At 41.3% G+C, this 24,607-nt stretch overlaps 2 protein-coding genes and 1 non-coding gene across 5 annotated transcripts; 1 reads left to right on the forward strand and 2 right to left on the reverse strand.

Annotated features, from left to right (window-relative positions):
- Positions 1 to 2,092: 2,092 nt before the first annotated feature.
- On the reverse strand, positions 2,093 to 15,048 carry LOC115133327 (lysophosphatidic acid receptor 6-like). Of its 2 annotated transcripts, XM_029666445.2 has the most exons (7): positions 14,754 to 15,048; positions 13,798 to 13,896; positions 6,792 to 6,924; positions 3,959 to 4,114; positions 3,655 to 3,853; positions 3,001 to 3,327; positions 2,093 to 2,889 (listed from the first exon to the last, which is right to left on the reverse strand). In XM_029666445.2, exons 3-7 carry the CDS (start codon positions 6,895 to 6,897, stop codon positions 2,742 to 2,744), a joined length of 936 nt encoding a protein of 311 aa, XP_029522305.1. In that variant the 5' UTR covers positions 6,898 to 6,924; positions 13,798 to 13,896; positions 14,754 to 15,048; the 3' UTR covers positions 2,093 to 2,741. The 2 variants fall into 2 exon arrangements, with proteins under 2 accessions (XP_029522305.1, XP_029522306.1); XM_029666446.2 differs by lacking the exon at positions 14,754 to 15,048 and having other exon boundaries at positions 13,798 to 14,367.
- Positions 15,049 to 16,058: 1,010 nt separating this feature from the next.
- trnaw-cca (transfer RNA tryptophan (anticodon CCA)) lies at positions 16,059 to 16,130 on the forward strand. Its single transcript has one exon. It is a non-coding gene; the product is annotated as a tRNA-Trp (tRNA).
- Positions 16,131 to 16,750: 620 nt separating this feature from the next.
- Positions 16,751 to 21,952, reverse strand: LOC115133329 (transmembrane 4 L6 family member 4-like). 2 transcript variants are annotated; one of them, XM_029666448.2, is made up of 5 exons: positions 21,535 to 21,952; positions 20,987 to 21,052; positions 19,347 to 19,498; positions 17,350 to 17,536; positions 16,751 to 17,119 (listed from the first exon to the last, which is right to left on the reverse strand). In XM_029666448.2, exons 1-5 carry the CDS (start codon positions 21,727 to 21,729, stop codon positions 17,111 to 17,113), a joined length of 609 nt encoding a protein of 202 aa, XP_029522308.1. In that variant the 5' UTR covers positions 21,730 to 21,952; the 3' UTR covers positions 16,751 to 17,110. The 2 variants fall into 2 exon arrangements, with proteins under 2 accessions (XP_029522308.1, XP_029522309.1); XM_029666449.2 differs by having other exon boundaries at positions 16,751 to 17,122; positions 21,535 to 21,949.
- Positions 21,953 to 24,607: the final 2,655 nt, after the last annotated feature.

The following is a 24,607-nucleotide window of genomic DNA, read 5'->3' on the forward strand; positions in this document are numbered from 1 at the left end:
GAGGTGAGCCGTCCTCAGGAAAGGAGCTTATCAAGGCATCAAGCTCATTGATGAACTCTCCGAGGGAACATGGAGGGCGATAAATGATAAGGATGTTAAGCTTGAAAGGGCTGGTAACTGTGACAGCATGGAATTCAAAGGAGGCGATAGACAGATGGGTAAGGGGAGAAAGAGAGAATAACCACTTGGGAGAGATGAGGATCCCGGTGCCACCACCCCGCTGACCAGAAGCTCTCGTGGTGTGCGAGAACACGTGGGCAGACGAAGAGAGAGCAGTAGGAGTAGCAGTGTTGTCTGTGGTGATCCATGTTTCCGTCAGTGCCAAGAAGTCGAGGGACTGGAGAGAGGCATAGGCTGAGATGAACTCTGCCTTGTTGGCCGCAGATCGGCAGTTCCAGAGGCTACCGGAGACCTGGAACTCCACGTGGGTCGTGCGCGCTGGGACCACCAGATTAGGTGGCGCGGCCACGCGGTGTGGAGCGTTTGTATGGTCTGTGCAGAGAGGAGAGAACAGGGATAGACAGACACATAGTTGACAGGCTACACAAGAGGCTACGCTAATGCAAAGGAGATTGGAATGACAAGTGGACTACACGTCTCGAGTGTTCAGAAAGTTAAGCTTATGTAGCAAGAATCTTATTGACTAAAATGATTAAAATGATACAGTACTGCTGAAGTATGCTAGCTGGCAGAGGCTGCGTTGTTGACTATGTAGGCTAGCTGGCAGTGGCTGCGTTGTTGACACTACACTAATCAAGTCGTTCCGTTGAGTGTAATAGTTTCTACTGTGCTGCTATTCGGGGCTAGCTGGCTAGCTAGCAGTGTTGATTACGTTACGTTGCGTTAAAAGAACGACAATAGCTGGCTAGCTAACCTAGGAAATCGCTCTAGACTACACAATTATCTTTGATACAAAGACGGCTATGTAGCTAGCTATGTAGCTAGCTACGATCAAACAAATCAAGCCGTTGTACTGTAATGAAATGAAATTAAAAATGTGATACTACCTGTGGAGCGAAGCGAAATGCGACCGGGTTGTTGAGTGCGGAAGTTCTGTTCGGTAGACGTTGGCTAGCTGTTGGCTAGCTAGCAGTGTCTCCTGCGGACCGAGTGCGGGGTTCTCACACAAGTGCGGACGCGACCGCTCGCTCCAGTAAATGTGGAGGAGGGGGTTAAAGATGGAGTGTCGCCTTGTTAAGGTTCAAAAGCGTAAGTCGCTTTTAAGTGCCTTGCTCAAGGGTACGACAGACGTTTCACCTAGTTAGCCCAGGGATTCGAAATAGCGACCTTTCAATTAATGGCCCAAAGCTCTCAACCACATGTTGTTACCAACCTTAACTGTGTTGTTGGCTGGCTCCTCTGAACAACAGTGTCCTGACGAGAGAGCACATTTTCTATGCCAGGCGAAATCGCGCCTCATTAGCTCATTGTTATGGATGTATCCAAATAAATGTCATTAGAAAACAGCTCGAACAAATGAAAATGCAGCTACTTTGCTGTTATTCTGACTGCACTTTTTGACGTGACTGACTGACAGCCGTAGTGGGCCAGCTAGCAAGCAAGGGATACGAGTGTTGCCAGTCAGTATGGCAATGGAACATTTAGAACGAACAACTTGGCTGTGTCCATAGATACAGAACAAAAAGACTAAACGACTGGGTCGCGTCTCTGGCAACCGAACCGATAGAACGAACGACCAGCCGGCTTGGGTAGCAACCCTAGATTTGTGTCGAGACTATATCTTGTGGAAGGATGAAATGTGTTTGGAGGATATATTGGCACTGTTTGTTCAGTGGCTACATCTCACGCCATCTCCGCCAGTTCATTTGTCACTGTTCGTGTTGCACCTTCGCAACATAGGAAAAAAAACACAATTCAGGGTAGATCAACTCCAGCTATCCAGTCCATGGAAGCCATAAACTGGTTCTCCATATTACCTTGGGTCTACTCTTCATCTAACTGACTAAACTCCACTTCGTGGTGAAGGAAGTTTCCAACCCCCGACCGTTTCCTGGTTGAGATTCAATTGGCACGTGCATTTGGGCTGAGTTGCCATCTTAGAGCAACAGCAATGAGCAGCAATGAGCAATGGTTGTATTTGATTCATGTTTCTTGAAAAAGCATGGATTTCAGCAAACAAAGAAAGGCACGCAACTAAAGAGTACAAACATAGACAGGAGGTAAGCGTTTCATAATTATAAAATGTTTAAGCATTGACCTTGGGCGAATCAATGTAGTTGGAGCTGAATTACACAAAGCCTGGCCTCTGTCCACTCTGTTGGTGTATTTCATCCGAAAGTTTAGTTAGCTACTTTTCATCAACCAATTAAATGTCAGTGAAAGGCTGAAAAGTCAACAAAACAGGATTCCCAAAGCAAAGACCCAGCAGGAATTAGTAGATCCCGACACAATTTGAGCCATGGACACCTGGGCCTGCATTAGCCTCATGTGTAACATCTGCAAACGTCAATAACCGATGCAGCTCTGTAGACGAGACTTCATTGGAAAAAAGTTCAATGAGAATCGTATGCCTGTGGATCCTTTTATAAATTCACAATTGTTATAAAGACTCCACATTTGAACTATATTTAAAGTCTTTCAGGTATTGACAGGTCCCCTGGATCCCCTCATGTTGATCCCCTCAGAGCTGTGACTGTTTACAGGGAACATCCATAATGCCCAAATGTTAGACTCCGTCCCCCCAATGTTCAAGAAACTGTTACGCCCTTGATGGAACATCTTTAAAGTATCGACTGGTCCTCTGGATTCCCTGTTGTTCCTCTAAGAGCTGTTCTGACAGAATCCTTATCCATCTTCCTCCTGAACGTGTCTGTTGTGAAGTAGTAGGCTAGTGGGTCCAACATGGCATTCAGACAGGCCACCATTAGGCTGTAATAATAATAATATTTTTAATAACAAAATAATAAGTCATATTAATTCAAATACAACAGACAAGAAATGTACAACATAAATAGATACAGTAAACCTAAAGCTACCTACCTATAGTGGTATGCTGCCAGAAGGGGGCATGTTATCGCCTCCCTATGGACATAGAGGAGGGCCAGAGTCCCATGGTAGGGCAGGAAACAGGTGAGGAATATCACCAGGCTGATGGTGATCATCCTCTGAATCTTCCCAGAGTCGATGAAGTCTGTTTGGGCTATGGAGCTCCTTGTGATGGCCTGGATCAATGCCCAGGAACAGACTAACATCACCAATAAGGGGATGCCGAAGCCGACTGTTAAAGTCGATGCGACCGCCATGGGCTGCATGGCGTAGACTGGGAGGTTCCCGAAACAATTGACCTCGATGTCCTTTGACACCTCTCTAAAGAGAGAGGGTACAGAGAGAGTGGGAGAGAAAGAAAAAGAGAGAAAGAAAGAAAGAAAGAGAGAGAGAGAGAAAGAGAAGAGAGAATATCAGTGTCTATAGAAAATACGTTTAGGACTGACGTGATGTTATAGGGCAATGAGTTCTCTCTGACCAGGGCCTGTATTCATAAAGCGTTTCAGAGCAGGAGTGCTGAACTAGGATCAGGTCCCCCCCTGTCCATGTAGTCTTGTTAATTGTGATCGAAAAGGCTAAACAGATCTTACATCAGCACTCATGTTAACCTGACCAGGAAAAACTCTTGGCCCTAGTTGTATCCTATACCTGCGTTTGGAGATGTAGATGGGGAGGCTGGCGCCTGCGGTGAGCAGCCACACCCCAAGGCAGACCAGCGGGGCTTTCTTACGCCCCTCCTGGACCCAGGACAACATGGGTAGGCACACGGCCATGCAGCGGTCAAAACACATGCAGGTGAGGAGGAATATGCTGCTATACATGTTGACCAGAAGAACCAGGCCCATCCCTGAAATGAATGAATGAATGAAGAAGAAGAAAAATAAGGATTGACTTGACTAAATGTACATGTTATAGACTCCAGCCCTGGTAACAACCCCGAGCCAGCCATTACCTTCACACAAGACCTGAGGTAACCCGGACAAGCCCAGATGGTAGTAGATCCTCAGGGGCAGAGTGAGGACCAGGAGGAGGTCTGCGATGGCCAGGTTTGTCATGTAGACCATGGTGTGGGACCACAACTTGGTATAACAGAAGAAGACTACCAGTGCTGTAAGGTTGAACATTGAAAATGGGAAAAAAAAAGCTTGAATTGCAACTCAAGTGAGTGCTGCGGTTGTATTTTTACAGGCTTTGGTTTTTCCATTCAGCATATGGGGTGCACCGATTGGTGTCACCTTGCTAGTCACTATGTGTTACACCTGTGCTGGCTTGTCCATCTTTGTTAGTCAGAAAGTGTTTCACCTGTGCTGGCCCAGGTGCTGTTTAAGAGTGGCTGGCCCAGTGATCCATTTGGTCTGGATAGATGCAATGAGTTAACGCCTTTAGTTGACTCTCCCTATTATCATTCTATACAAACAATCCTTTGAAGGAAACTGTTGATGGGGACAGAATAGGGTCGGACCATCAAATAATTTGCATATACATCACTCTTACAGAATTTCCACATGGGAGAGGATATTGGACATTTTATCAAAGCCTATTGGATGCTAACTTGTTTTTAACCAGGACAGAATCATTTATAACTGACGTTTTCTGACATAACATAGGTGCCGCAGATCCCCTTATTGTATGGGACACTTTTAAATGTGTCTTTAGAGGCCATGCAATCCAATATCAGTTGTACAGGAAGACTCATGTGAAGGCCAAATTACAGAGGAGAAACTTCTTGATGCAATTAAAGCCTTTAAGTCCGGGAAAACGCCAGGGCTGGATGACATACACACCATATCCTTATCGGCAGACTCAGTAGCCTCGGTTTTTCGGATGACTGCCTTGCCTGGTTCACCAATTACTTTGCAGACAGAGTTCAGTGTGTCAAATCGGAGGGCATGCTGTCCGGTCCTCTGGCAGTCTCTATGGGGGTGCCACAGGGTTCAATTCTCGGGCCGACTCTTTTCTCTGTATATATCAATGATGTTGCTCTTGCTGCGGGCGATTCCCTGATCCACCTCTACGCAGACGACACCATTCTATATACTTTCGGCCCGTCCTTGGACACTGTGCTATCTAACCTCCAAACGAGCTTCAATGCCATACAGCACTCCTTCCGTGGCCTCCAACTGCTCTTAAACGCGAGTAAAACCAAATGCATGCTTTTCAACCGATCGCTGCCTGCACCCGCATGCCCGACTAGCATCACCACCCTGGATGGTTCCGACCTTGAATATGTGGACATCTATAAGTACCTAGGTGTCTGGCTAGACTGCAAACTCTCCTTCCAGACTCACATCAAACATCTCCAATCAAAAATCAAATCAAGAGTCGGCTTTCTATTCCGCAACAAAGCCTCCTTCACTCACGCCGCCAAGCTTACCCTAGTAAAACTGACTATCCTACCGATCCTCGATTTCGGCGATGTCATCTACAAAATGGCTTCCAACACTCTACTCAGCAAACTGGATGCAGTCTATCATAGTGCCATCCGTTTTGTCACCAAAGCACCTTATACCACCCACCACTGCGACTTGTATGCTCTAGTCGGCTGGCCCTCGCTACATATTCGTCGCCAGACCCACTGGCTCCAGGTCATCTACAAGTCCATGCTAGGTAAAGCTCCGCCTTATCTCAGTTCACTGGTCACGATGGCAACACCCATCCGTAGCACACGCTCCAGCAGGTGTATCTCACTGATCATCCCTAAAGCCAACACCTCATTTGGCCGCCTTTCGTTCCAGTACTCTGCTGCCTGTGACTGGAACGAACTGCAAAACGCTGAAGTTGGAGACTTTATCTCCCTCACCAACTTCAAACATCAGCTATCCGAGCAGCTAACCGATCGCTGCAGCTGTACATAGTCTATTGGTAAATAGCCCACCCATTTTCACCTACCTCATCCCCATACTGTTTTTATACTGTTTTTTTTATTTATTTATTTACTTTTCTGCTCTTTTGCACACCAATATCTCTACCTGTACATGACCATCTGATCATTTATCACCCCAGTGTTAATCTGCAAAATTGTATTATTCGCCTACCTCCTCATGCCTTTTGCACACATTGTATATAGACTGCCCATTTTTTTTCTACTGTGTTATTGACTTGTTAATTGCTTACTCCATGTGTAACTCTGTGTTGTCTGTTCACACTGCTATGCTTTATCTTGGCCAGGTCGCAGTTGCAAATGAGAACTTGTTCTCAACTAGCCTACCTGGTTAAATAAAGGTGAAATAAAAAAATAAAAAAAAAATAGGGCGACGCAAAATTGGCCTAAAATGTTTCATTTTTTGATTTTTAATATATTTGCAAACATTATTTTAAAAAACTGTTTTTGCTTTGTAATTATGGAGTATTGTGTGTACATTGATGAGGGATTTTTTTTTAATAAGGCTGTAAAGTAACAAAATATCAAAAGTCAAGGGGTCTGAATATTTTCAGAATGCACTGTATGTGTCTCAGAGAAGGAGGGCTGATTTAGGATCAGTTTTGCATTTCACATCCCAATGAATAAGAATACATGGATGGGGAGGGCCTGCTCCTACAGTAGATCCATTCTGAGATGCCTGATACATATGACCCGAGGAGGCTTCATTTGTGATGTGATAGATTGTTGGCTCCATGAAAATAAAGGAGAGAGGGCTCTGCTTTATTTTCAAGTTTTCTACTCCGCTAGCCAGCACCTTGCCTAAATAGGTGTGCGTTTCTTTTTCTTCTAGATCGTTGGCTCCAAGCACCCTTTTATTTCTTTATGCAAGAGGGTAAGAGTTGAGTATGTTCTCTCCTTGTACCTGTGAGATTGAGGAAGAGGCCGACGGTGAAGACAATGACGTAGACCCCCACGAAAATGAGGTTAATCTGGGGCTCAGTGCAGTTATGGGTGGTGTTGATGGTCATGGTTACCTCGTCTTTGGTGGTGCTTTTCTGCAGAGGGGGAGAGCGTGAGAGAGAGACAGAGAACGTGTGGGGGATAGCGAGAGAGAGCGAGAATGTCAGTTACATGTGGACATGGCTGGTTTCCTGCTACTTATATGTGAATTCTGTTGTGTCAGGAAGACAGGAAAGAGAGGTGAGACAGATAGAAAGAGAGAGATAGAAAGAGAGCCAGATCAAACGGTTTCCTTTGAGGTACCTCTACCACAACCACCACCATTTCCTCTGAAGAATCTGTAGTCCCCTATTAACCAGTTGTGTTTGTGTATGTTTGTGTGTGTGCAAGAGAGGTGGTGGTGGGGGGGTGTCAAAACCAATAAAAGTTGTTTCGTAAGCATGACTCCACAGCAGAGAGGTGTGAAAGTCATCTCTGTCTCTCAATTCAATTCAATTCAATTCAAGCAATGTATTGGCATGGGAAACGTGTGTAAACATTGCCAAAGCAGGTGAAGTAAGATAATAAACAAAAAGGAAATAAACAGTAACAAATTAACAGTAAACATTACACTCACAGAAGTTCCAAAATAATAGATTTCAAATGTCATGTGTGTATATACAGTTGATGTCGGGAGTTTACATACACTTAGGTTGGAGTCATTAAAACTCGCTTTTCAACCACTCCACAAATGTCTTGTTAACAACTATAGTTTTGGCAAGTCGGTTAGGACATTTATAGTTTTCCAACAATTGTTTACAGACAGATTATTTAATTTATAATTCACTGTATCACAATTCCAGTAGGTCAGAAGTTTACATACACTAAGTTGACTTCCATTAAACAGCTTGGAAAATTCCAGAAAATTATATAATGGCTGTAGAAGCCACATACATCATTTGAGTCAATTGGAGGTGTGCCTGTGGATGTATTTCAAGGCCTAACTTCAAACTCAGTGCCTCTTTGCTTGACATCATGGGGAAATCAAGACCTCAGAAAAACAATTGTAGACCTCCACAAGTCTGGTCCATACTTGGGAGAAATTTCCAAACACCTGAAGGTACCACGTTCATCTGTACAAACAATGCTACGCAAGTATAAACACCATGGGACCACGCAGCCATCATACCGCTTAGGAAGGAGCGGGTTCTGTCTCCTAGAGATAAACATACTTTTGTGAGAAAAGTGCAAATCAATCCAAGAACAACAGCAAAGGACCTTGTGAAGATGCTGGAGGAAACAGGTACAAAAGTATCTGTATCCACAGTAAAATGAGTCCTGAATGGCCGCTCAGCAAGGAAGAAGCCACTGCTCCAAAACCGCCATTAAAAAGCCAGACTACGGTTTGCAACTGCACATGTGGACAAAGATCGTACTTTTTGGAGAAATGTCCTCTGGTCTGATGAAACAAAAATAGAAATGTTTGGCCATAATATCTATCGTTATGTTTGGAGGAAAAAGGGGGAGGCTTGCAAGCCGAAGAACACCATCCCAACCATGAAGCACGGGGGTGGCAGCATCATGTTGTAGGGGTGCTTTGCTGCAGTAGGAACTGGTGCACTTCACAAAATAGATGGCAACATGAGGGAGGAAAATTATGTGGATATATTGAAGCAACATCTCAAGACGTCAGTCAGGAAGTTAAAGCTTGGTCGGAAATGGGTCTTCCAAATGGACAATGACCCCAAACATACTTCCAAAGTTGTGGCAAAATGGCTTAAGGACAACAAAGTCAAGGTATTGGAGTGGCCATCACAAAGTCTGACCTCATTCCTGTAGAAAATTTGTGGGCAGAACTGAAAAAGCGTGTGCGAGCAAAGAGGCCTACAAACCTGACTCAGTTACACAAGCTCTGTCAGGAGGAATAGGCCAACATTCACCCAACTTATTGTAGGAAGCTTGTGGAAGGCTACCCAAAACATTTAACCCAGGTTAAACAATTCAAAGGCAATGCTACCAAATACTAATTGAGTGTATGTAAACTTCTGACCCACTGGGAATTTGATGATAGAAATAAAAGCTGAAATAAATAATTCTCTCTACTCTTATGCGGACATTTCACATTCTTAAAATAGAGTGGTGATCCAACCTGCCTAAGACAGGGAATATTTACTATGATTGTCAGGAATTGGGAAAAACTTAGTTTAACCTGTTGCTTCTACTCGGGACGCTTGCGTCCCAACTAGAGCTCTGGAAATGCAAATGCGCTACGCTAAATGCTAATAGTATTAGTTAAAACTCAAAAGTTCATTAAAATACACATGCAGGGTATCGAATTAAAGCTACACTCGTTGTGAATCCAGGCAACAAGTCAGATTTTTAAAATGCTTTTCGGCGAAAGCATGAGAAGCTATTATCTGATAGCATGTAACACCCCAAAAAAGACCCACAGGGACGTAAACAAAATAATTAGCATTTCGGCGTTACACAAACCGCACAATAAAATAGAAAACATTCATTACCTTTCACCATCTTCTTTGTTGGCACTCCTAGATGTCCCATAAACACTATTTGGGTCTTTATTTCGATTAAATCGGTCCATATAAAGCCTAGATATCGTTATATGTAGACTGTGTGATAAACGAAAAAAACATCGTTTCAAAACGTAACGTCATTTTTAAAATTCAAAAAGTCGACGATAAACTTTCACAAAACACTTGAGAAATACGTTTGTAATGCAACTTTAGGTATTAGTAAACGTTAATAAGCGATAAAATTCATCAGGAGGCGATGTAAAGATCATTAGCTGTCCGTCTGGAAAAATGTCCGGCTAGAAACTCAACGAAAATATCCGGTCCTAGACCAGAGGAGATACGGTGCCCTGCATGTGTTTGACCAAGAAAAAACTCGAAGGGAAATGACAAGACTCTAGACACCGTGTGGAAGCTGTAGGTACTGCAACCTCAGTCAATTAATTGTGGTTCACCTTTATCAATGGGTTCAAGTAGCGCATGGATATATTTTCCCATTTTCAGTGATCAGTTTTTCCTGTGCTTTTCGATGTAAATGCCGTTCTGGTAAAGCCACAGCAGTGATTTAACCAGTTTTTTAAACGTCTGAGTGTTTTCTATCCACACAGACTAAGCAAATGCGTATACTATATTCCTGGCATGAGTAGCAGGGCGCTGAAATGTTGCGCGATTTTTAACAGAATGTTCAAAAAAGTAGAGGGTCGACTTAAGAGGTTAAATGTATTTGGCTAAGGTGTATGTAAACTTCCGACTTCAACTGTATATCTCTCTCCCTCTTCTACGTCTTTCGATTTCTGTCTATCCATGTTCCTATTTATCCCACCATCTCCCTCTCTTACACGTCTTCAAAGCACCCGTTTTACAAGTAAAATGTACTGGTCTTTTACAGAGTTATTGTGAAAGAGGCTCCATTTCCCCGACAGTCTGTCTGTTTATTTTTGTGTGTATTCATTTGTATCCCCAGAGGGGTATCCCACAAAGCAAACTAGATCTACTCAGGGTTTTCTAAACCTAACCGGCTTCAGTTAGCTTGACATTCCAGCTCAGGCTTCATCCAAACGTTGACGGTTGTTATTGCTCGTCCACCTGCCACTAACTCTTGAAGGCTTGGAACTGCTCGTGCATGTCGCACGTGGCTCGTCGAATGCTGAATTCTACAGTAAGACAAAGCATCAATCCCGAAAAAGTCAAATATATTTGTCCAGTTTCACTGCATGTACAAGTGGGTTACCTATATGAGTGTGGAAATGTATTTTCGGTATCCCAACTCCTCCTGAGACACCCTCGGAGAGTGGGGTCACGGCTAGGGATCAAAATGAAATAAAAGTTATCTTGCAAATTCAGCAAGCTATGGTGTGAAATAGGCTTTTAGAAGTGCCATCTTTATTTGATGACTTATCGTTAACGTCGTCTTTGGTGTGGTTTGGTGTGGTTTGGTGTGCTTATCAATGAACAAGAACCGTTTTCCCACTCCTATTTATATTTATTTTCTATTAAGTCATACAAGTGTTACATTGCACGAAGTTCGAAATGCATTCTGTCAATATTACATGTTTAATGTGATTATTTTAACATGACTATTTTTAAACACAAAAAAAACGTTTGATCAATTACATATTCATTCAGTCGTCTCCTTCAAAGGAAGGGGATGATGACGCAATCTTTGCTAAAGGGATGGAATCTGATTTGATTGGCCCTCAACTCACGCCTCAGTCATTTCGTTCAGGGTAAGTGGAGTTAGCCGTGAGTAAGCCTGCCTCAGAGCAGGTTCGTTCTGAAGGATTCGTTGCCATAGAAATTGACCTGAGCCACTTTTGTATGACTTGTTATCCCGAGTTGAACTCAAAGGTGACCAAAGTTACCTCGCTAACTCCTCATACCTGTTTCATTGGATACCCGTCTGATCGACACAAGACAAAGTCTGCTACCCAAAATGGCATCCTATGCCATTTATAGTGCGCTACCGGGGATCTGGTCTAAATTAGTGCACTATGTTGGGAATATCATGCCATTTGGGACGCACATCTATTTTCACTGTTGTTAGTTTTGTATACAAAAAGTCTAACTGCCAAGATGATGAAATCGGGATGGTGAACAGCCAGTCAGTCAGGGAGGAAGTCATTTGAATTAGATTTATTCTTATTCAAATCAAAGTTTATTTGTCACGTGTGCCGAATAGTGAAATGCTTACTTACAAGCCCTAACCAACAGTGCAATAGGTATTTGGTAAACAATAGAAAAGTAAAGAAAGTAAAATGACAGGGAAAATAACAGTAGCAAGGCTATATATGAGTAGCAAGGCTATATACAGGTGGTACTGGTACAGAGTCAATGTGCAGGGGCACCGGTTAGTCTGGCTTTTTCTCCCCAACTTTCGTATGTCCAATTGGTAGTTACAGTCTTGTCCCATTGCTGCAACTCCCGTACAGACTCGGGAGAGGCGAAGGTCGAGAGCCACGCGTCCTCCAAAACAAGACCCTGCCAAACTGCACTGCTTCTTGACACACTGCTCGTTGAACCCGGAAGCCAGTCGCACCAATGTGTCGGAGTAATAACCTGCGTCGCCTCATGGGTCTCCTGGATCTGTGGTGACGCCTCAAGCACTGCAGTGCCTTAGACCGCTTCTCCACTCGGGATGCCCGAAGTCATTATTTAACACTGTAAAGATTTCCCCCTGACAGATACTGTGCCATATAGAGTGAGTGTACAAAACATTATGAACACCTGCTCTTTCCATGCCACAGACTGACCAGGTGAATCCAGAGGTAAGCTATGATCCCTTATTGATGTCACGTGTTAAATCCACTTAAACCAGTGTCGATGAAAGGGAGGATTAAAGAAGGATTTTTAAGCCTTGAGATAATTGAATCATGGATTGTGCATATGTGCCATTCAGAGGGTGAAGGGGCAAGAGTTTATTTGTATTTTTACAGGTAGAGTGCACGTTAATTAACGTTTCAGTAAAAGTGACGGTTTTAGCCAGCCGGCTAATTTTCAACCACAGTCCCTGGGCAGGTTATTAACAACAATTACAATAACAATACAGACAAACAATGAGCAGTGAGCACATGCAGAGCAACATAAAACAAGCAACATGTAGCACGCAGACAGCGCAATAGCACAAAAAGCAACAAAACAAAATACATAAACGCAACAAAAGATTTAAGTGCTTTGGAACGGGGTGTGGTAGTAGGTGCCAGGTGCACTGGTTTGTGTCAAGAACTGCAGCCAACTCGATACAACTGTGGGAAGCATTGGAGTCAACATGGGCCACAGCATCCCTGTGGAACGCTTTCGACACCTTGTAGAGTCCATGCCCTGACGAATTGAGGCTGTTCTGAGGGCAACTCAATATTAGAAAGGTGTTCTTAATGTTTTGTACACTCGGTGTAATATTTAAATAGGTTATTGCATTTACCAAAGAGGAACAAAAAGGCGTTCTTACTACAGTGAAAGCGAATGCCTTTATTAATGTCTCATAAAGTCACGGAGACTGTAAAGCATGAGCAGACACTACATGACTGCTATAGCGTTGCAAAACAGTTGAGAAATGTAACTTGTTGATATGCTATGTCTCCTAGCATGTATATTTTTTTGAAAATCTATTTAATTCCATTGTAGCCAAGATGTAATTGTTTTCTATGGTCTAGATCAGGGTTCCCCAACTGGCAGCCCGCTGGGCGAATTTGGCCCCCGAATTCTTATGTTTTCATTAAAATAAAATTTTGAAAAGACAAAAAAAACACCAGGAAATCAGCTCCAAGTGATTTAATTTAAGAAATCTGTTCCAAGGTATTCCCACGCATAATAGAGAGACACGACATGATTGTATACACATGTAAGCGAAGTTTGAAATGATTATGCTTTAGTCAAACATTATATCTGTTTGGGTATCTTCTGGTCAATTTGCAGTCACAAATCATTTGTAATTATGTTCCAGCCCCCTGACCGTCCGCTCAAGAAAAAATCAGTCCGCGGCTGAATCTAGTTGCTGATCCCTGGTCTAGATTGTGTATTTTACTGTCTGTTTGGCACATTTTACTCGAGTCTACTTTTGCGTATTCAGTCACGTCACTCTCCATTGCAACGGTATCTGTAACTGTGGAGAATAAAGAAAAGATGATACTCTGTGTGAAGCAACAGTTGAGATGTTAATCTGTCAAGTCTTCTCATCTTTTCGCTCTGACTTTTTCTCTTTCTCTCTCTTTTATCACCTATACTGTAATGTAAATACACACACACACACACACATTCAGGAGGATCAACACAAAAACACACACATATGAAGTTATCATTCTACCTCATCTGCAGTTATTGATGCTGCCGTTATTGATGCAGTTACAAAGTATCATTGATGTTTGGAAGCATACAGTACCAGTGTTGAGTGAATATGATGTTGGTACGTACAAATACTATAGTCATACACAGCTAATAGTGATTGCATGGAATGGAACTCACCTGTTGGATGATTCTGTGAGTGGGAGATTCTCTTTCTGAAGTTCTTGAGATCTACAGTAAATCGCAGGTACCTTGGTTCCTCTCTCTTTTCGCTCTGAACTGCAGACAAGGTCTGAATCATCAGTCTGCAAAGAAGGAGTAGTCCCTCTCTCTCACACCACTCTTTTTCTCTCTCTCTCTCTCTCTGCTCTCTTTTTCCATGTCTTCTCTCATTCTTCTCTCACTCTATATCTGTGTTGTAAATGTATGTCTCTCTGTCTGTGACATTATTGACTGTTTCTCTTCTGCGTTTATAAGGGGAAGCTCTCATTGCATTCACACACACACAGCCTCTCTTTTACGTTTCCTATCAAGGGCCTGTCATGTCAAATAATGTCCCCCTGGCCAAATAGTGTCCCTCTCTACGTCACAATGGGATTTGATGAGTTCTAACTTGTGTTGCGCAAAAGACGGTGATTTTGACGGTGACAACCTGCTGCTCCAGAGGACGGAAAAAAACGGAAAGAGAACACTATTTCTTTACTATATATTTGTCTTCATATTTGAAAAATTTGTTAAATAGGAATAAATAATTGAATATGTTTTTAGATTAATTTTATATTGACATTGCTAGCTATTTACTGTATTTTCCTCAGCAAGTTTTATTTAGCTACCTTTAACTAAGTTTGCTAGCTCTGCTTTCTGTTTATCTAGCTAGCAAATAAAGTAATTTATATGTTTAAAGTAATGACTAAAGGATTCCACCCTGAAATCATATAAATGTATGAAATGTGCTAAGAGTCATAATTCCATAACATGCTTAAATGATTGTTAGTTATCATCATTGGGATTGAAAATTCTCGTGACACGAGCTAACTGTTATTATAGCTGCTTTCTGTTTGTATGTAGCTTGTGTAGCAATATTGATGTTACTCATATTGCTGTTACACAGGAAACGGAAACCAGTTGTTACTTACTTGATTAATGTGCTGGTTAACATCATGCCTAGTAAAGTTTGTTTAACTATATATCTTTGTCTGTCGTGACTACAACACAAAGCATATTTAAACATGGTGGCAGCGGTACTCAAAAGATCCTGGATCTCATCGATGTAAATGAAGAATTACATCCCAGGCGGCAGTTTGAAAAAAAGTGCCGCGGTTACAGGTGCTCATGGGAAGACGTACAAAAGCCACTACTTATAATGAGTGAAAATCTTCTGAGACCGGGGATAGCAAACTGTCAGCTGGAGAAGTTCAAAGAAAGACAACAGAAGCAGGCAAAGTACTACGACACCTCTGCTAAGGACCTCACAGAGCTGCAACGAGATGACAGGGTGAGAGTTCAGCCACGCACAGGACAGAAACAGTGGTGGCAGAGGGCCACAGTAGTCGGACCTGTGGAGCAAAGATCCTACGAGGTGAAGACAGAACAGGGACAAGTCTTCAGGAGGAACAGGCGACACCTGAGGAAGAGCCCACACAAGGTCTGGTAGGGCCATCCGAAGACCTATACACCTGAAAGAATTTGTGTGAAGGTAAAAAATAATAATAATTGATGGGCAGTCAGAGACAGTAAACAAACATTTAGTTCACATTCCAGTTTATTGCAGACATGGACTACAAGCCAAAGTTATGTGGAGTCTGTAAAATTAAAAATGTAAAAAAGAACATGTAGCAATATTTATTTTACTCATATTGATGTTACACAGGAAACGGAAACCAGTTGTTACTTACTTGATTAATGTGCTGGTTAACAACATGCCTAGTAAAGTTTGCTTCACTATATATCTTTGTCTGTCGTGACTACAACACAAAGCATATTGAAACAGCTTGCACATTAATGGCGTGCCTCGACGACATTTTCTTTTATCTTTCCAAGTGAGAGTGAGAATTATTAGCCTGCGACTGACTTTTACGTGACTGAAAGAGAAGGAACGGACATTTAAATTCACTTGGCAATGCATGCTGTTAATCACGACATTGCTAGATATAACTGTTAATTTGGATCGGGAAGAAAAAAAACGTTTTGAATCCAAAAGTAATTATATTTTTATGTAATGAAGAATGTACATCCCATTTGAACAGTATCGGTATCAAACCGTTTTTAATTTAAACGTTATTGTATATTTTTTATATGATTTAGGCTACATTTCGCAAATCGGAAGAACCATTTTGTACAGTTGTAGTTACCAATATAACAAATAACTGTCACAACATAACTATTTTACTACAACTAACAGAGAGAGAAGTATAAACCATACACAGCTATATTGTTGTATGGACCTCGTGGCGCAACGGTAGCGCGTCTGACTCCAGATCAGAAGGTTGCGTGTTCAAATCACGTCGGGGTCATGTTATTTTTGCTTAATGGTGCAATATGCAGATATCGATCCGACATTTCGTCTTTGCACAAATTCTAATAGTTCGCCAGATTACAGTTTGTTTATGTGACAAAATAAGCATGTGCAGATAATCATTTTACCAAACCGTTGTGAAATATATTTTCCATAACCAAAAATATTGTGTTTAAAGCTGGTGTACAAAACCGAGAGTAAAAGATGCACAAAATAAACTTTAGAACGGGAAGTATAGAAATAACGGACATAGAACAGATCTACCGCTTCTTAGACTTGCATTCAATGCGAATGACAGATCTATAACTTAAAATTCTATGTGAATTTCGTCGGTTCGCCCAACAAGTGACTGACTATATTGCAGGTTTGAATGTCTTACTTATTTCTTCCTCCATACTGTTTCATCTAGGCTACATTTGTAACGGAATCATTCAATAAATGTAATGCTATGATCATGTAATGAATGATTACGATATATGTATGTTCTGTTGAATAATATACTTCAACTGTGAGCATATTTACTTACAATTTAATAAAATATTTTCATGAGAAACATTTTGACCAGGAAATGTAAACAAAAAAAATAAACGTCAAAAAGGAGATAAATAATAAACATAATTTGTTTTTTTTCACCCAGCATTTATTTCAAAATATAAAATAAAATATGCATAGAATTATATTGAAAGATGAGAAACATAAGATTTACAGAATGTCATATCAATGAACATAACTACTGATTATTACAGTCACTAATGTGTTTTGAACAGCCTAATACAGTAAGCCATTATAAGTCTATTATAAACACCCTTTGTAGGCCATAGAGAAGAGACAGTGAATACGTCAACCTTTCTTCAATAACCATTCATTCCTCTTGACAAATGGGCACAGATGGGTTGTGGTCAGTTCTTCTTTGTGTTCCTCAAGTGGTCAAGTGGTCGTGGTTGAAAAATGGTCACAGTCGATGGTCATCATGGATCATCACGCTTCCTACTGGCAGGAAATAGAGGTCAACGGTTAGGTGAACACCAATCCTCTTTCTTTCCTCCTTCCTTTATTTGTTTATTTCTTTCATCCCCTCTCTTACCACTCCAGAGCAGACTGTGTGAATCAGGCCTTTATGGTCGAAAAATAAAAAATACAAATAAATGTAACCTTTATGTAAATGTAACCTCTTACCACCCCCCCCCCCCCCCCCACACACACACACACTATCTCACCTCCCTGCCGCCACAGGTGCCACAGATGCATCCGAACAGTCCGTTGACCATCTGTATTCCACACAGCACCAGCTCCAGACTTGCCACCACCAACAGCGTGGCGAACAACCCAAGGTTAAACTCCACAACACCTTCGGGCTCTATACACTTTGTCCACAGGTCACTGTCGCCCAGGTAACTCCCGTTGCTGCAATGAGGAACAATCAATTATATTAATCTTTTGTCAGAAAGTTCTTTACAGTAGCCAGCACTAGTCCCCAAAGACAAAAATAAATATACATACAGTACCAGTCAAAAGTTTGAACAAACCTACTCATTCAGTGGTTTTTCTTTATTTGTACTATTTTCTACATTGTAGAATAATAGCGAGGACATCAAAACTATGAAATAACACATATGGAATCATGTAGTAACCAAAAAAGGGTTAAACAAATCCAAATCTATTTTATATTTGAGATTCTTCAAAGTAGCCACCCTTTGCCTTGATGACAGCTTTGCACACTCTTGGTATTCTCTCAACCAGCTTCACCTGGAATGCGTTATTGTCCTGTTGAAAAACAAATGATAGTCCCACTAAGTGCAAGGCAGATAGGATGGCGTATCGCTGCAGAAGGCTGTGGAAACCATGCTGGTTAAGTGTGCCTTGAATTCTAAATAAATCACAGACAGTGTCACCAGCAAAGCACCCCCACACAATCACACCTCCTCCTCCATGCTTCACGATGGGAATCACAAATGCGGAGATCATCTGTTCATCTACTCTGTGTCTCACAAAGACACGGCAGTTGGAACCAAAAATCTCAAATTTTGACTCATCAGACCAAAGGACAGATTTCCAGCAATTTCTTGGGCCAAGCAAGTCCCATCTTCTTATTTGTGTCCTTTAGTAGTGGTTTTTCTGTAGCAATTCAGGCTGTATCACAACCGACCGTGATTGGGAGTCCCATAGGGCAGTGCACAATTGGTCCAGCATTGTCCGGGTTTGGCAGATGTAGGCCGTCTTTGTAAGTAAGAATTTGTTCTTAACTGACTTGCCTATTTATATAAAGGTTACATTTATTTGTATTTTTTATTATTCGACCATAAAGACCTGATTCACACAGTCTGCTCTGAACAGTTGATGTTGAGATGTGTCTGTTACTTAAACTCTCTGTAAAGCATTTAGTTGGGCTGCAATTTCTGAGGCTGGAATCTCTAATGAACTTATCCTCTGCAGCGGAAGTAACTCTGGGTCTTCCGTTCCTGTGGTGGTCCTCATGAGAGCCAGTTTCATCATAGGGGTTGATCGTTTTTGCGATTGCACTTGAAGAAACTTTCAAAGATCTTAAAATTATCTTGATTGACTGACCTTCAAGTCTTAAAGTAATGATGGACCGTAATTTCTCTTTGCTTATTCTTGCCATAATATGAACTTGGTCTTTAACCAAATAGGGCTATATTCTGTATACCACCCCTACCTTGTCACAACACAACTGATTGGCTCAAACACATTAAGAAAGAAAACATTTCACATATTAAGTTTTAACAAGGCACACCTGTTAATTGATATGCATTCCAGGTGAAGGTGGTTGAGAGAATGCCAAGTGTGTGAAAAACTATCATCAAGGCAAATTGTGGCTACTTTGAAAAATCCAAAATTAAAATATTTTGATTTGTTTAACACTTTTTTTGTTATTACATGATTCCATATGTGTTATTTCATAGTTTTGATGTCTTCATTATTATTCTACAATGTAGAAAATAGTACAAATATATAAAAACCCTGTAATGAGTAGGTGTGTCCAAACATTTAACTGGTACTGTATATTATCTTTAGAAAATCAGTCTTTGACCTCAATGGGACTACCCGGTAAAAAAATTGTATTTTATTTTATTTAACCTTTATTTAACTAGGCAAGTCAGTTAAGAACACATTCTTATTTACAATGACGGCCTACATAAAATAAACCATAAAAATACAATTTAAAACAAGTAATAAAATACATAAATAAACTTACTTGTTCAAGAAAGGTCTCCCCCACCCTGGAACAGATGTTGGTGTTTCCGTAAAGAGGCAGACAGGTCCATTGGACAGGCCCAGGGCAGATGTAGCCAGACTGTACAGTGCTCCAACAACCCCAGCAGCAGCAAACCCAATGGACAGGAACATCTAAAGTGTAGCAAGGATAATCCAGAGGTCAGGGGTCAGGGTAAGAGAAGGTTGAGTATGTTGTACATTTCATCTTTGTTGTGTATTTACTACTTAGAAAATACGATTTATTTGGGCTTCTACAAACTTTGCTTAACTAAAGGTTGAATAAATACATTGGGGCAAAAAAGTATTTAGTCAGCCACCAATTGTGCAAGTTCTCCCACTTAAAAAGATGAGAGAGGCCTGTAATTTTCATCATAGGTACACTTCAACTATGACAGACAAAATGAGAGAGAGTTTTTACCAAAAAGTTATATTTTGGTTTCATCTGACCATATGACATTCTCCCAATCTTCAGACGGACCTGGACATGTACTGGTTTATGCAGGGGGACACATCTGGCACTGCAGGATTTGAGTCCCTGGCGGCGTAGTGTGTTACTGATGGTAGGCTTTGTTACTTTGGTCCTAGCTCTCTGCAGGTCATTCACTAGGTCCCCCCGTGTGGTTCTGGGATTTTTGCTCACCGTTCTTGTGATCATTTTGACCCCATGGGGTGAGATCTTGCGTGGAGCCCCAGATCGAGGGAGATTATCAGTGGTCTTGTATGTCTTCCATTTCCTAATAATTGCTCCCACAGTTGATTTCTTCAAACCAAGCTGCTTACCAATTGCAGATTCAGTCTTCCCAGCCTGGTGCAGGTCTACAATTTTGTGTCTGGTGTCCTTTGACAGCTCTTTGGTCTTGGCCATAGTGGTGTTGGAGTGTGACTGTTTGAGGTTGTGGACAGGTGTCTTTTATACTGATAACAAGTTCAGGTAACAAGGTAACGAGTGGAGGACAGAGGAGTCTCTTAAAGAAGAAGTTACAGGTCTGTGAGAGCCAGAAATCTTGCTTGTTTGTAGGTGACCAAATACTTATTTTCCACCATAATTTGCAAATAAATTCATTAAAAATCCTACAATGTTCTGGATTTTTTTTCCTCATTTTGTCTGTCATAGTTGATGTGTACCTATGATGAAAATTACAGGTCTCTCTCATCTTTTTAAGTGGGAGAACTTGCACAATTGGTGGCTGACTAAATACTTTTTTTGCCTCACTGTACAGTGCATTTCTCAGCCAGTAGTTATATGTTTGATTTATCTTGTAATGTTATGCTTTTGCCTGTCACAAATTGCTTTATTGTGGAATTACACTAACCATAATGTGGGAGAGTGTTACTTTGTGGGCAGTCATTGGCCACAGACACCCAGTGAATTATTTCCTGGTATTACACCTGTTTCACCAGCAGGGGGTGGTAAAGTCAAGCAATTTCTTCTTTAACCATTATGGCTGTAACTGTCATTGCCCCCCCCCCCAGAGTCCCAGACCCCTCACCCTCTTATTGTGTCAGGTGTTATGGGCTTAAAGTAGGTGCAAGTTCTTTTTAACAACTGATATAGGATCAGATATGAATGGTTAAGGTTGGGATTGGGGGGAGCAGTAGTTAGAGTGTAGTTAGACTTACCCCACAGCGGTTGGCACAGCAACCATTGCTGCTAGTCAGGTGGATATGGATTGCTGGAATAAGGCACTGAAGAGAGAGCGTGTGAGAGAGAGAGAGAGAGAGAGAGAGAGAGAGAGAGAGAGAGAGAGAGAGAGCAAATAGGTAAATAAAACATTTGAGAATACTTTTATCACAACTGTTGGTGTGGAGAGGCATATTTAGAGAGAGCATATTTAAAATGTACATATAGTCAGCAACATCAGGGGAATTAACATTTGGGAACTGTTGGTCACAGTAATGTTACATTATTCCACTTCAATTGTTTTTATCTTGGAAATGACCACACAAACCTGTGATGATGTGACCAATACTCTATAGAATCAGCATGTCTAAACCAGGGTTGGGGTCAATTGCATTTCAGTTCAGTCAATAAGCTGACATTTCTATTCAAATTTGATCAATTTCAATTGAAAATTTTCAAACTGACTGGATTGAAATGGAACTGAACTAAAGCCGAGTCTTTTAAACCAATTAAGTCACACAATAGTCTAACTAAACTTTAAACTCACCATGATTCCTCCGCCGATGACACCTCCCATGTATTTGACCTCGTCGGTGATCCGGGCTCCATTTTCTTCTCTGTCCAACTTGGCGTACTTCGTCGACCAGTCGGGGAAGAACGCAATGATGTTACAGATGATTGAGACCCCCGCCAGGACGTAGAGCGAGATCGCAATGACCTTAGAGCACTTTCCTGTACACATGTTGCTAGTTGTACAGTTTCTTCAACGTTGAGGGAGGAAAAAAATGTCTCGTTGGTTTCCACGAAAAATTAGATATGGTAGACTTCAGTTATCTCTCTACAGTACCTCCCCCACTGAGAAGAATTCAGAAGATTTTTTTTTTTAAATGTCAGAGACAACTCCTCCTGTGCTCTCTTCTCAGCTAGCTACAGAATGGCTCTAGAGGTAGATGCGAAGCTGCTTAAATCCTGGTGGTGGCATCTAGGGTGGAGGTTAGCTTGGTAGAGGAGGGGCTAGTTAGGTGATAAAACTAAACTATAGACCACCCCATCATTGACTCCAGTGACCAGGGCCATGCACCGACCTTTGGAGTGGCAAGTGCTAACATTGTAGGCTTAAAAACAGTTGAGTTGAACCCTTCCCTGTCACTGACCATGAGAGACGACATACAACTTTAAAAAGTAGCCTGTGTGCCACTACTCATAATACCACTAGGTGCCGGTAGCTTCTGCAGCAGCTGGAGGACAAGTGCAGTGCACTCTAGCGTGGGAAAGAAAAAAGGAGAGGAGCGGGGAGGGGAATTTTCCAAGATTAGAATATGAGAGATTACCTAGTTTGATGGGCAATTATTTACAGAAAATGAAATAAAATATACTACTAGTATAATAAAAAGGTATTATTTAAAAAATACTACCAATCTGAAAGGGCACTTTTTTTTAGGGCACTTTTCTCATAGGAAGGCGAAAGGTTAGGTGCTCAGGAGCGGCTAGAACCCTATCTGTGAACGCGCCTGCCAGTGACTGCAAAACTACATCACCTTTAGTTGGCCTTATTATTGAGTCATAAAACTGGGTTGGGTTTGTCCATCCACATGGAGTCAGGCAGTAGTGGAAAAAGTACTCAATTGTCATGCTTGAGTAAAAGTAAAGATAACCTAAAAGTTGTTAGGGCTATCCGCTGAAAAGGCAGAGCGCGAAATTAAAAAATATTTTTTAGAAATATTTAACTTTCAAACATTCACAAGTGCAATAGACCAAATTAAAGCTTGACTTCTTGTTAATCTACCCATCGTGTCCGATTTAAAAAATGCTTTACAGCGAAAGCACACCATATGATTATGTTAGGTCAGAGCTTAGTCACAAAAAAACACATACAGCCATTTTCCAGCCAAAGAGAGTAGTCACAAAAAGTAGAATTAGAGATAAAAAATTAATCACTAACCTTTGATGATCTTCATCAGATGACACTCATAGGACTTCATGTTACACAATACATGTATGTTTTGTTCGATAAAGTTCATATTTATATACAAAAATCTCAGTTTATATTGGTGCTTTATGGTCAGTAATGTTGTGCCTCGAAAAACATCTGGCGAATTTTCAGAGCCACATCAATTTACAGAAATACTCATAATAAACTTTGATAAGAGACACAAGTATTATGCACAGAATTATAGATTTACTTCTCCTTAATCCAACCGCTATGTCAGATTTCTAAAAACCTTTACGGAAAAAGCACACCATGCAATAATCGAAGTACAGCGCTCAGACAACAAAACAAGCCAAACAGATATCCGCCATGTTGTGGAGTCAACAGAAGTCAGAAATAGCATTATAAATATTCACTTACAAAGATGATCTGATGATCTTCATCAGAATGCACTCCCAGGAATCCCAGTTCCACAATAAATGTTTGATTTGTTCGATAAAGTCCATCATTTCTGTCCAAATACCTCCTTTTTGTTTGCGCGTTTAGTACACAATCCAAACTCACGACATGCGGGAAAGTCCTGGCAAAAGTTCAGATGAAATGTAATATTATAGTTCGTAGAAACATGTCAAATGAAGTATAGAATCAATCTTTAGGATGTTTTTAGCATAAATCTTCAATAATGTTTAAACCGGAGAATTCCTTGGTCTGTAGAAATGCAATGGATCGCAAGCTACCTCTCACGTGAATGCTCGTGATCAGCTCATGCCACTCTAGCAGACCTCTGACTCATTCAGCTCCCATTCCCCCCTCCCTGACAGTAGAAGCATCAAACAAGGTTCTAAAGACTGTTGACATCTAGTGGAAGCCTTGGGAAGTGCAATATGACCCCATAGACACTGTGTATTCGATAGGCAATGAGTTGAAAAACTGCAAACTTCAGATTTTCCACTTCCTGGTTGGACTTTTCTCAGGTTTTCACCTGCTTAATGAATTCTGTTATACTCACAGACATCATTCAAACAGTTTTAGAAATTTCAGAGTGTTTTCTATCCAATACTACTAATAATATGCATGTATATGCATCTGGGCCTGAGTAGCAGGCAGTTTACTCTGGGCACACTTTTCCTCCGAATGTGAAAATGCAGCCCCCTATCCCAAACAGGTTTTACTAGAAAATTACTTAGTAAAAGTGAAAGTCACAGTAAAATACTACTTGAGTAAAAGTTGTGGTGGAATATTGCCTCAGAAATATAACACATTTACTAGAACTTGTGAATTCAAATGAGACTTTAATACAAGGTAGCAAAGCCCGAGCCCTTCCATGTAAAGACTCTTTTACAAACGTAACAGAGCCGAGCCCCTCCATGGAAAAGACTAAGTTCTCATATTACAGAGTCCTGCCTTTATAGTATTCTAACGTATATAGTCCCCTCCCTCTATATGAAAATAGCTTCCCTTGACCTTTCTTTATCATCATTTTTCCATCTCAGTTCTTGCTTGTTAACGCCCACATCTGACAGCTGTATAGGTTATAATGGTAGCAGGGCCTTGGTCCTATACGGGTCCTATATGTTCCATTCCTATATGTTCTATATGTTCCATTCTGTCTTAGCTCTCCAACGTGGACAGCTAAGATGCTGCTAATAATGGAAATGTAATCATAGTCATGAGTATTGCTCCGACGTAA

Source organism: Oncorhynchus nerka, linkage group LG8 (genome assembly GCF_034236695.1).
Source record: "Oncorhynchus nerka isolate Pitt River linkage group LG8, Oner_Uvic_2.0, whole genome shotgun sequence".
NCBI lineage: Eukaryota > Metazoa > Chordata > Actinopteri > Salmoniformes > Salmonidae > Oncorhynchus > Oncorhynchus nerka.